This window comes from Phasianus colchicus, chromosome 11 (genome assembly GCF_987193195.1).
Source record: "Phasianus colchicus chromosome 11, bPhaCol1.hap1.1, whole genome shotgun sequence".
Lineage (NCBI taxonomy): Eukaryota > Metazoa > Chordata > Aves > Galliformes > Phasianidae > Phasianus > Phasianus colchicus.
In genome coordinates this window covers 8,934,874-8,948,536 of record NC_143446.1, presented here as the reverse complement: position 1 = coordinate 8,948,536, position 13,663 = coordinate 8,934,874, and the positions used below count along the sequence as shown (strand labels likewise).

The 13,663-nt window shown below is 33.2% G+C and overlaps 1 protein-coding gene across 2 annotated transcripts in view; it reads left to right on the top strand.

The window, feature by feature from the left end:
• The window catches only part of ERC2 (ELKS/RAB6-interacting/CAST family member 2), a 429,234-nt gene that overhangs the window by 299,026 nt on the left and 116,545 nt on the right, over positions 1 to 13,663 (top strand). For both annotated transcript variants that reach the window (XM_031609751.2, XM_090148181.1), the window contains one exon: positions 8,805 to 8,939. In XM_031609751.2, coding sequence (XP_031465611.2) covers positions 8,805 to 8,939 — 135 coding nt within the window. The remainder of the gene's footprint in view (positions 1 to 8,804; positions 8,940 to 13,663) is intronic.

The window sequence follows — 13,663 nt, the reverse complement described above, 5'->3', positions numbered from 1 at the left end:
GCTGGTGTTTGTGAGAAGGCTATTATCCTTCAGCTCATGAAGAGAGAGGCTTACTATGAGCCCTGACTTCTTACAGCATAAGTCACTTAAATCCTGTAATCTTGCAAAGCATCAGGTCTAATGGCTGTTAATATCATTTAAATAGTACTGTAATTAATAATAAATTTGAAATATATGTGGAGCTTTTATGCTCACAGTAAACATTAAATTATCAGACCCAAGGCTTTGTCAAGATATATATTGAAAAGTGCTTTACATCTATTATTTTTCTTAATTGTAAACAGATAGCTTGCTCGCATCTTAGTTACTTCTAGGCAGATAAATAGATGGGATTTTTAGCTTTTTGTCTTTTCATTTGGACTTCATGGACTATCCATTTCTTTCAGGCTTCATTTAGTCTAATACTTTATCTAGTATCCTGTTTGTATCACATTACTTCACAGTGTGATACCATCAGAAAAATAATTAAAATTGTTAATCTTCCAACCTTCCCTGGCATTGCTTTTTATAAAACCTAATTTTTTTTTTAACCTTTTCTCCAGTTCCCAGTATTTATTCTTTTTTTTATTTTTATTTTTTTATTTTTTATTTTCTTTTTGCTTAATTTCAGATAAAATATATTTTTAAATTTCTCTGGTAGCATTGCTGCACAGGAGTCAGAGCATCTAATTTGGCCAGCTTTTGCTGTTGTGTTTCATCTGGCAGGAAGGCTGGATTTCCTGAAAGCTTGGAAAATTTTTTTTGTACTGTGAAATTAGGGAGGGCAGACAAGGTCTGAAGAACAAGTGTTCTGGCTACATGTACTCCACAGATGATGAAAACTGTAAGATTTTCACATTAAACATCACATGACTTTAAATTTAATACATAACTAGATGTAGATAGAAGAGAGTTTAAAAAAAAAGAAAAAAAAAGTGCTTTCCTACCATAAGAACATTAGTGTGTTCTTAACTTCATATGAAACAGTCATAGCATGAACGAGGACAAAAAAATAGAAAAAATCTTAAGAAAGAAGTGGCCACATTTTTCTCCAGTAAACCATAACACACACTTGTAACCTGCATGCATCCTGTCTCTCACACTTTCCACAACAAGTCACACACTATACCAGGAAAATAATTTCCATCTGAAATTTTAATAGGGAAAAAAATTAAAAGGAGGAAAACAAAACAGCAAAATAAAAAACAAAACAAAACAAAAAAAAACGAGTCAAATATAGTTAAGAAAAAGAGTGTAAGGATAGGTTATATTACAGAGATGTTATAAAAAGAAAATGCCTAATTAAAACTCTCCTTAAAGCATAGCTCTACCCCATAGTGATGCATTCTAATACCCATACGGTTATGATTATGGTAGTTTTCTAGCATGTGGAATTCTGAGTTACCACACTATAATGTTCTTATTATCTTTTTGTTGCTGGTGTGTGCTTGCAAACATATTCTTTGCAACTTACATTTTTTCTATTGGTATTTTCTTAGTGTATAAGAACTCACTGCATAAGCAAAAAAAGAAAAACAAAAATGATCTTGAATTGAATACTATCAGATATTTGTAGCAATTGAAGACAGTTGAGGAATTATAAGTTATTTTATATATAATTCACATTGTGTTGCTAGCGTTGTGTTAGAAGTGTTCTGAAATTAGTGTAATGTAGCAGCAAGCCCTGGAATACTCATACAAATTGAAGTCCACTTCTTACGTGCGGCTCTATATTTGCAAAATGTCCCTCAAAGCAATAGCCAATTAGCAGATCTTTTAACTTGTGGAAAACATAAGTCCTCTGTAAGAAACACAGTGGGCAAATTTGCAATTTAACTTACTATTAAATCTCATAAGCAGGAAATTGTTATTTTTGATCTTGGAAAAATGCTTGATGAGACTAAAGAGATGACTTAAGTGGAAACTTTCTGAAGAGTACAATAATTAAAAAAAAAAAAAACGGTTGACTTACTCGGGCTGTAGAAATACAGGCTTTAAATGGCATCAAATTTTAATTTTCATTGTAATCCCTGATGGTTTAATTGTTCTTCAGTGTAGACAATGCAACTTGATTGTTTTCAGAAGTTCTAACAATGATTACTTAGAAACTCAGCAATCTTTTCTGAAAAGCCCTCTATCGCTTCTTTTCAAGAATACCTTCCTCTGTTACACAATGAAGAATGTGCAAAAATACTATTCTATCATAAAAACTAATTTTGTACGGACAGTAATTACATAACTGGCTAATTTAGCAAACATTTTGTTAACCCTCAGCTAATAGATTTCAGGCCTGAAGCACTGGATTCAAACTGAAAGAACAATTGCATTTGGTCTTGCTTTCTTGTAATCCAAGTTAATTCTACTGGGTTTATATTACTTCTGGATAAACTAGGTGAAATATAGTCTTATGTGTACTGGTTTTTTAGATCCTTACATTTCAGATTTCAAAAAATAAAAAAGAAAAATATATTGGCCTTTTCTGAAGTTGTATTAAGGGGAAAAAGCTCAAATTAAATTGTTTCTCAGCAAAAATAGAATGAAACACATAAAAATGAAGATGTCAGGGTGCTTTGTGGAAGCAAAGTGTGAAATAGTGAGATTACAGGAAACAGAGGTTACAGAATGTTGAAGATGGCAAAGCCCATCGCAGAATCAATGCTAGAACTCGATTCTCTTGGTTTTAATTTCCATGCTTTAATAATTACATTGTAGGATCTTCCCAGGATAGTTTGTAGACCTTGTATGTGTCTCCTTCTTGTATAACATAGGGAAAAATCCTACTGTATTGAAAGTGAATATTCGAGAAATGTTTCAAATTCCATTTAGTGAAGAGAGATTGAGTAGAAAATCCAAAGAAAAGTGATAGCTATTGAATGGCATTACAACTATATCCCAGAGCTACAAATATTACTATTTTTCCTCATTTGAACCTCATTCATGAGAGTTTCATTGTTAACTTTATCCAGATGACAGATCAAAGCATAGCTGCCTATTGCCACCTTGCTAAAATATTTTTTTAAAAGACGGTTTTAATATTATAGTTTTACAGTTACAGATTGTTGTTAAGCTATTGAGTCTGTTGCCAGTCAATCAAAGACTTTCATTTTACTTCTGTAGATCCTTACTTAAACTCTACAGAATTTTAGAAGGACAAGAAATATCTGTCAGTTTTTGTACAGAGCTTGATCATAAATTTCTTGGTAAGTGGGTTAGAAATTCAGTTACGCATACCATTCATGACCTTGACAGCTTAGCAAATAGTGATACTGAATGATCAAAGACAACTGTTTTGAGCCCCACGGGTTAATATACCTGTGCACCTACATTTAAGCCACTTCTAATTCCTCTATCATTCCTTTTTTTTTTTTTTTTTTTTTTTCCCAAAATATAGCATTTAGTGAACATAGTAATAAATTTAAAGCAAAACAAACAAACAACACAACAACTCACACAAACAAACAAACAAAAACCAACCAACCAACCAACCAACAAAAACCCTGAAGACATTATTCAGGCTAAATCTAATAAGGGTATACATTGCCTGTAGGAGATGCAGTTTATATTGCTGCATTTTACAAGTTTACTTTTATTTTCATTCCTTATATAAATCCTAATTAAAACTGGTTCCTTCTTGGGTGTGGGCCTGATGTTCACCAGGCATTTTCAAAAAAAATCTAATGATAATTTTGCTGTTAGAGATGTGCCTTTTCAGCATGTGATAAATAGCCAAAACAGGAAATTAAAATTTGTAGCTTATCTATTTTAGTTTATTATTAACTTCAGGTAATGTTCCAAAACCAAACTGACCCGTGCTGAAAATGGCAGGGGAAAAAATAATTATGATCTTTGCCTTTTAATTATTTTTGTATCAGATGTGTTCCACACAGGAAATGCATCCTAAACTGCTAGAGTTCACAGATCAGACCTGGCATACTAATTTATGTTAAATTATTTCAGATTCACATCAAAGACAGAATTTAGGATTTTGCTGTCAACGTCTGTGTTAGAATGCAATGCACATCCTTTGGCAGGATGGAAAAGGAAATGAAATAAGGGAGAGGTTTGGAAACCTCAGTCTCAAGAAATTGCTTGAAACTGCTGAGAGCCAGTCTCCTTCTGAAGTCAAATGGGTCACCTGTTCAGTATTTCTCTGCAAGCTTGTGTATCACAGTGCTTCTAATTTCAGAAAATCCAGCCTATGCTGCAACTGGTGAAACTGGTTTTAATTTGTAAGAAAGAGCTAAAATTGTGAAATCACCTAAGCAGTTGTGGGTCTAAAGTCTTTGCTATATTTCACTGGTAAAGAAATAATGCATATGTACAGAAATTAGTATATAAAAGTGTGTGTGTATACATAAGCACACATAAAAACATAATATTTATAAACCTAAAGAAATGTGTTAATATGCTGGACAATAGAACAAACTAAATGTGTATCTCTGAATTGTGATAATAGGACAATCACTGAGATTGTTGAGGAAGAAAATCAATTTAAAAAAAAGGCCTTTGAATTCCAACAGGTCATTTCTATTCATGCTGCTGACTTAAACTTAATGCTCTGTTTGTGTTGAAATCAGCCCATATCTCCAATAAAGATTGCAAAACAAATTTGCTGTCTTTTGGAGGAAAAATTATAATGAGCACAAGAGAAGATGTGGTGTGCAGTGAAGTTCTGACTTAACATTAATTTTGGATTTCATAGTTTCTTTGAAACATGGTAACATCGTGATTCATGCTTGTCTCTAGAAATATTACTGGAGAAGAATGAGCTCCACTGTAGGAAATTGATAGGCATGACTTATGTTGATTTGGCCATATGTGATATACTCAGGGCAATTAGATTAGAAAATATTTACTATGGAAAGAAGAATCAATAGTTATCATAAATGAAAACAAATAATGAAACTATTAGAAGATAACAAAAATTTTGCAAATAAATATTCTTCAATATTCTGTTTGATAAAGCAATTGGCAAAGAGGTTTCAGGAAACTGTAGTGTCATCTGTGTCATGCTCCGTATCAAAGGATTTGTAATTTAAGAATGTAAGAAAGAATGATTTCTTAATTCACAGAATACTACATAATTTGCAGTGATACATGTGGAAAGTACCCAACACATGTTGTGGTGTAATTCATATAGAATAACAAATGATGCAGATTAGATTTGATGCTGCTTGAATGTGCGTACAGTTTTTATGAATTGCAAATTCCAACTCTGAGTTTCCAAGCAACCCTGAAAAGTCATATTAAGGAATCTGTTTCAAAAGTAATATAAGAAAAAATCTGGTATATCTTTGAACTTGAAATTTCTAAGTATGCTGAAGATGATGCAGGAAATCACAGCATTATCAAGTAAGCAGGTGGTACGTTTCCCCATCAGTCAGCACTGAAGTGATGATCTAATATGTTGATATAGGACTGTGATCAGGAGCAGTTACTGTCTGTCTGATGAGCCAATGTCCTAAAACACACAGTGAATAAAACCTCCTTTCTGTGTGTTGATGTGTGTGCTTATATGTATGCGTAGGGGTGTGAAGCCCTGGGGTCCTGAATGAGTTCCAGTGTGGTTAATTAATTTCTTCCTCAAATAAAAATATACCTGACATTTCATCGCCTTCTAACCATTAAAAGAATTAGCAAGGGAAGCAGATGGAAGTAATGGCACAGAGTTTTACTTAGAAGGACATGAAAGGGATTTTATTGTTACTCTTAATTTTCTGGATGCCTTCAGTTTTGTTCCTCATCCAGAAATCCTCCTCCTCATCCTTAGAAATCCTAATTGGAAAAGCTTGAAATCATACCATATTTTTTGCTATCTAAGTAATAGGTGTCATATCTGGAAAACACAGTTTACTTTTGAAGTACTCTTTGTTAGCAGCCAAAGTAAAAAGGAACAGAATCTGAAAGTCATACCAGTTACCGTTGTGAAGCACTAACAAATAGAAAGAAAAAGCTATGAAGAAAAAATGTATATTTAGCATCATTTTAAGAAACAAATAACAATAAAAAATCATGTAAATGCATGCACAGTTTGATGAGTGTATGAGTTGAAAGCAAAATCAACTTTTCATTTTTCATTTTTCCATTTTGCATTTCATATGCATTTTGTTCTCAGAGCAGAACATCTAAAGGAAGCCTACTAGAGCATTAGTGCTTTCTTTGTGAATGCTTTACTGCAATCTGGCATCTAAAATGAGGAAACATTAGAGGTGGTTTATTTATATTTCAGCACCAAATTAGAAAGATGACATCATTCATTTACAGTTCTTATCCCATGACACATCTAATCCCCAACACCTCATTACAAGGGACACTTTTAGGATTGCATATATCATCTTGTTTAACTTTTGCATTCTTTTATGGGATACAGTTGAAAGGTAGGAAATTTAAGGCTGTTCATTGATAAGAAAGTAAACTGATAAAATCTTAGGAGCTTCCCAAAGAGGCAGAATATTACAGTGTTTACAGTAAGTGGGTTACTATTGATTAATTCTCCGTCTTTTCCACTATTGTTCAGAAGGACTTCCTCTTTAAATATTAAGTCAAACAAGTTAATGGTGATTCAGGTTGAGTTGGCCTTGTGGCAAAATCAGCAAATTCATGACTAAAATTCATACAGGTCAATGCTTTTGTCTTCTTAATTAGAATGGAAAAAATGGAATTGTCCCAGCTGTGCAGAAAATAGCATTTAAAAGTCTGACATGATACCCTACAGAATCTGTGCAATTCCTGTTCAAAGGAATCTACCTCTGGACTTATGGATGAAATCTATATTGTAAGAGGCAGGGAAGATGCTCACAGCAAAGGTGCTGTAGTGATGGTTAGAAAGCAACAAACACTGGTTAAAGCATATCCATATCTAATCTGTCAGTGTTCCTCTGCCTTGTTACTGTGTCTGTCGTAACGTGAACTGAGTGCTAGTGCCCTCCTGAAATCTGTTTATTACTGTCCCCCAATGGTCATCATGTGGAGTTCTTGAGAAGCATTACGATATTTCAAAATAAAATTAGTTGCAAAGAAGACATCTTAGGATTTTGTGTGATCCCAGTGGTTCATGGTTTTCCTCTCATTACTTTTTTTTTATAGTGCAAATATTTTGTAGTAAGAATATTTGTTTTTCTCTTCTTCCTTTTTTATTTTTCTTTTTTGTTTGTTGTTTTTTGTTTGTTTTTCAAAATCTCTTTTCTACTTCAACAAAACTAATTAAATTCAAGAAACTTAATTGAAATCTCAGTTTTTAATTTTCTATTAAAGTATATTTACCAGTGAAGTTTTCCTAGCAGAAATTTTGGTATAGGATTGTTCTCATAGGAGAATGTATTTACCTTAATCCTTGAAGACTAGTTACCACATATTAGATATAGGCTGCTAGATATCTCATGGACATTACCAGTTGGAATCCAATTAGAGCTGTTAGCCTAGGAATATACACAAATTAATGAGAGGTGTTTAAAATCATCTGTTCAATTTGGGAATGATCAGTTTGAGCAAAATCTTGGGGTGATGTGTTTTTCAGTGTCCCTCAGTACGTGTCCTGCCACCTTGGGGAACAAGTGGAACTGTGAATGTTTCTAATTGACTTCATATTCCTAACTTTAATGTCAGTAGAAAAGTGTCTATTTCCAGTGTATTTCCAATTGTTTGTGCATGATCCACTCAAATGGTTTCCACGTAGAGAACTGGCACAAAGTAAATAATGCTCTTTCAAGTGCATCTATTCCCATACAAAATAATTATATCAGGGTTCAGATGAGTTTTTTTTTTTTTTTTTTTTAATATGATATTAAATGTGTCTAGACTTCAGTCTTTCCTTCAGCCATGTGCATAGTACTAATCGTGTATACCTTGAATGAAATCTTCAAATTTTGACAGAGGTCCCTGTAAGCTCATGGCATTTTCTCCAGGGATTTATCAGTGCAAAAGTAAAACTTGATTAATGGTTAACAAGTTTTCCTGAGATAGCCTTAAATCCTTCTAACAAAAAAAAAATAAGTGCTGTATACACTGATATTGGGCAATTAGGTAGAAAGATATTTTTGGTGCCATAAACAAGGTTTGTGTTATTCTAGTCTATGTATGTTATGGTATGGAATAATTGTAATAATGATAAAGAGCAAGGGTGTATCTTGTTACCTCACAGTGACATGAGATTTTATAATCTGTACAAAGCAGTAACTGAAGCATAGATGTTGTTTTCGAGATCTTTATCTAAGACTTACTTTCATTCTGTGATGTGTGAAGTCCCATAATCACTATTTCCTCTAAGCAACTGTGTCTGTATCAACTAGACTTCAGATTCTTTTACCTTAATATTTAGCAGGGTGATCCTTGCTTGCAATAAAAAAAGGAAAATTAAGCCAAAATTTATTTAGCATAGCTGTTCACAATTGTTGTTGTCTTGCCTTGATAGATAACTGTAAATACTTGAAGCATGCTTAATATTCCTGTTTGTGAGATTTTGGAAGTTAATTATTGAAACATAGTAATAAACGGAAAATAGGCAACTCTTCTAAGATAGTAAATTTAGAAAACTTCAATGTCTTCATTGACACCTTTCAAACATAACATCCTTAATCATGTCCTTTTCTGATTTCTTTGTGTTATTCTATGTAAGTGAAAACTGAGACAGATATATTCACATCCTTTGTTATCTTTCTCTATTTGTTTCCTTTTCTTTCTGAGCCAGCAGTCCTGACTTCTATTGTGAGATCCTTGCAGCTACAACCAAAAGAAAGAGTGAACAAAGAGCTAAGATCTTGCCAAAACACTGTTAGATTAATCAATTCCAGCATGTAATAATTTTTTTCATTGTCCCTCTTAAACAGACACAAAACAGAATGAAACTAATGGCAGATAACTATGATGATGACCATCACCACTACCACCATCATCACCACCATCACCATCACCGATCTCCTGGGAGGCCACAACACTCCAACCACAGACCCTCTCCAGATCAGGTCAGTCCCTTCTTTTCTATGCTTCGCTTCTATAATTTTACAGTTTTGATATTTCAAGGTGAAACAAATATTCCACAAATAAAACGAGCAATATTAGTGATGTGTTCTTTGAGCAGAAACTAGTAGGTGTGGCATTTGTTTCCAGCGCAGAAAGAATCTCAGTGTTATGCTTGGGATCTTATATTTCTCGATCTTTTTAAAAACATTTCACAGATACTTTTTCAGCATTTCATAATTCAACTTTTTAATTAGAAAGGCATTGAAAATTTGCCTACTTAAATTGATTTCAAAAGTATGCAATTTTTGGAGTTTTGGGTAATTTATTTAAAGTAAATGGAGAAATAATTAGTACTTTAAAACTTATACAGTATTTTCATGTGCTATCTTGTAAACCACTAGTTCTAAGCTGTTCATGAAAATATTTTTTTTCATTATTTAAAGCAATAAAGCTATAAAATAACAGGTATAGATTAAAGGGAAGTGATACATTTTTCACTAGGTACAATAAGCAAAATTCCAGAATGTTTTATTGAAAAACTGCTCGTGTGTCAGTATTCTTATAATATTAGTCTTCTTCAAGTCCTCTGTTTCAAGACTATCCTAATAAGATGGTCTCAAAAAATTTGTTAATTGAACATGCTAGATTTGAAATTTTTCCATATAGAAAAAATAATATCCCTAAGCCCAACACTGGTTTGATTTTGTGAATTTCAATATTTGTTTATAAATAAGCATAAATTTTTTAAATCAAAACATTTATTTTGGAAATACAGAAATCATTTGATTTTGTTGATATTTTGTAATGTTAATGATTTGAATATTAAGAGAAAAAGTGAAATACAGAATTATTAAAACAAATTCATTAACATAGTTTTAAAATGATAATATTTATACAATATTTGTTTGGAATAAAAGGTCACAAAGATTAGTGGTTTTTAGCATTACTGCACTGCCCTTTATAATAGTTCAGTGTGGTTCTTCAGATAATGCTGCAGTTCCTTTGATAGGAAGAAATTTGCTAAGTGTTAATGTGCAGGTTCAGTACTTTTTGTTTTAGACATCTGAGTGAAGGAGATGCTTTGACCAAAAATTTTGTTTTTTTGATATTTTTGAAACAGTAAATATCAGAGCTCTTCTTTCTGGAAAGCTTTAAGAACAGATCCACCAAAAATAATGTGTCTGCTTAACTTCCATATTTATATATGGAAAATAACACTTTAGTATTATTATAGCTATTACATGTGGTAGGATAATTAATAGATTTAACATGTCATTATGAAGTATTGAAAGTAATGAAATTTCTTCATTATTTATCTATCCCAGTGCATTATTTATATTTGTTTTGCTCTATAGATTTTCCTAATCATCACCTGATTGGTGATTTCTGTCTTAAGTTACATTCTTGAAGTTGTGGTCTATCATTATGCACTCACTTTATTCTTGCACTCTTTCCTAGGTGGTCCCTAGTTTTGGGCCACAATCTAAAACAGGATGCAGGTCTAGATGGCCCTTACATAGCACAGCCTTTCTAAATATGGTTTGTATTTGTCAAGGACAAACGATGTTAAGCAAATCAAATTTCCTTTCAAAGGGTTAAGTGGCTTTGTGACTTAAGAAGAAAATGGTAGCTGTGACATATGTACTTTGAATTCATTAGGCCTTTGTAACTGTCCCATCATATATTTGTAATAACTACAATAGTATGGTAAAATACAGTGTAAAATACATTAAAACAACAAAAGCTATAACAATAAATGTTATCATTTTAATGGTATCAAGTATGAAATCAGGATGGGATGTCCATGCAACTGAAAGATATAACACGCTACAGAAAAAAATTCAGTTATTCATTGCTGGGCTGGAGGAACATTTACAGCAGTTTGCTAAGAAGTCTTTCCTATATCCAATTCTGTGAAGTCCTTTTTTAGAAATTATTTCAGGGATGAAAAAGAAAGAATATTTTTGGTTATGAACCAAGATGCAAGAAACTACAGATACAGCAGAAGCAGATAAGGTGCTTAGTAAACTGCTCTAGTCTCAATAAACTGGAGAGAAAGTCTGAAATAAGTAATTTGAAATTCAGTAAAGACAAATTCATTTAGAAGGGAGACTTCACATGTACTGAGGCCATATAATGGAAAAGAAGAAAAGAATCTGTATTTGAAACAGTATGAAGCAATGATGGAATACCATTGCAATGAAGTTGCATCTAATTTTGGGTAATGCTGGAGAAGAAGCAGGAAGTAATTATTCTGCTTTCTCGAGCACTGGTGAGACTTCATCTGAAAAGCTGTATACAGTTTTGAACACCATGCTTTAAGAAAGATAGACAAATTGGAAACGGACAAAAGGAGAGCAATAAGAATGATAGGAGTTTTAGAAAACATGACCTATGAGGAAAGCTTAAAGAACTGGATTTGTTTAGTCTAGAAAGTACTAAGAGCAAGTCATAAGTCTTCTAATATATAAAATATTGTTGTAAAGAGGACGATGATCAATTGTGTTCTGGTGCCCGTTGGAGAAAGAGTAGGAGCGGCAATTTATACCAGGAGTAACTAGGTTATTTATTAAAAACAAACAAACATAACAAAAATAAAATATAAAAAATAAATAAAAAAGGAAAGAAAAGAACTGCAAACAAACCAAACAAGATTTTTTTAGCATAAGTGTAGCAAATCTGTAAGTCAAAAGAAGCATGAACATTCTTTACTAGAGATGTAGCAGAAACTCCTTTCTTGCAGATTTTCAAGAACAGGTTAGACAAATATCTGTTGCACATGATAGTTGTTTTATTTCATCTTATATTTGTCCACTGGTTGGATGAGGTTTTCTTCTGAGGCACTGCCATCCCTAAATTTCCAGACTCTGTGAGCAGTAGATTAACCTAGCTAATGTTTAATTGTAAAGTAAATAAATAGGAGTTCCACAGCAAAATCCTTCCTGAAATAAACTTTTGGGAAGCAGCAAAATCAGTATGAATGAGTGAACTCAAGTCATTTCTTTAGCTTACGTTTTTAAATCGTGGATTTTATTTTTTACTGTGTTGTATTACTTAGCGTTCTACACAACACCTTTTTTTGTCCAACAATTTGATTGTCATGTGCCATGAAAACTTCTGTTTTCCATTCAATAGTGTACTATGCACTATTATTTTATTTTATAAACCAAACAAAAGAAAAAAAAAGGAAGTAGTGAACACATATTTTAACACAAATGTGTTGGATGTTGGGAAGGATTTTGAAAGTTTCTTCAGGAATCTCAGAGAGAAAAAGATAATTTTGAAACATTTTTCATATTTATGCATTATATTGGAATTTCTAATTTATGTTGCTACATTTAAGTAAGGAAATACTCATGTGTTACCATATATGGATGTAAAAATATTTGCATGTTCATTTTAATATGTATTTGTGAAAATGAATAAGATATTTCACTCTTAGTGGTGTAAAGCACTGTGAGTCTATACCTGTTTTAAAGAGCTTAATGTACTACTTGTTTCTTGGAAGAAAAATACATAGACATCCTACTTTTAATGTGGTGCTATTTGTTTCAGCTATTGATATTTTCTTCCAGTGGTCATGTTTTCATTATAATTTTTACTCAGTAACAATTGTTATGAAGGGAAAAATATAAGTTGGAAAGCTTTTACATCCATATTATTAATTTACCTGCAAGTTTTACATTTCTTGCTATCTGAAACATTTCTTATTGGCATGTATGACAGACCTCTAACTCCAGAATGGTCTCCATATAAAAAAATTGCATATTTTGCTATCACTTGTTCAGATTCATGAGAACTTTCCTATGTGGCCCTAGGTTCAAGTTGCTGCTTGTGGACTACATGGTATAAAATATACTTGATTATTTTAATTACAACTGGCATCTCTATATAAAAAAAAAAAAAAAACCAAACACATTTGTGTTCAGTTATACACACCCACCAGATCAGGCTGCCCAATTCCTCATCTAGCCTGAATGTGAATATCTCTAGGGATGGGACATCCACAACTTCTCTGGGGAAACTTGTTCCAGTGCCTCACAAACTTCTGAAGATTTCTTTCTAACATCTAACATAAATATCACCTCTTTTTGTTTTAAATCTTGTGCTGTCACTATTGGGCCACATAAAAAAAGTCGATCTCCATCTTATTTATGAACTCCCTTTAAGTACTGAAATGCAGCAATGAGTCTCCCCAGAGCATTCTCTTCTCCAGGCTGAACAAGCCAAGCACCCTCTGTCTGTCGTCATAGAAGAGATTTTCCTGCCCACTGATCATCTTCATGGCTGCTATTTGGACCTGCTCCAACAGCTCCACATCTTTCTTGTGCTGGGAGCCCCAGAACTGGATGCAATATTCTAGATGGGGCCTTGTAAGAGCAGAGAGGAAGGGGACACTCTCCTCCCTTGCCCTGCTGGCCACCTCTCTTTTGATGCAGTTCAAGAAGCTGTTGGCTTTCTGGACTGCACACACACACTCTGCCTTATGTCCAGCTTTTCATCCACCAGAACTCTCAAGTCTTTTCTGGACTGCTCTCAGTGAGTTCTCCCATCTTTACCTGTATCTATCTAGTATTGCCTGACTGAGATGATACACTTTGCACTCAGCCTTGCTGAACCTCAATATGTTCATGTGGGCTCACTTTTCGAGCTTGTCCAAGTCACTTTGGATGGCATGCCTTCCTTCTATCATATCAACTGCACCACTGTAACACCAGTCCAGTGT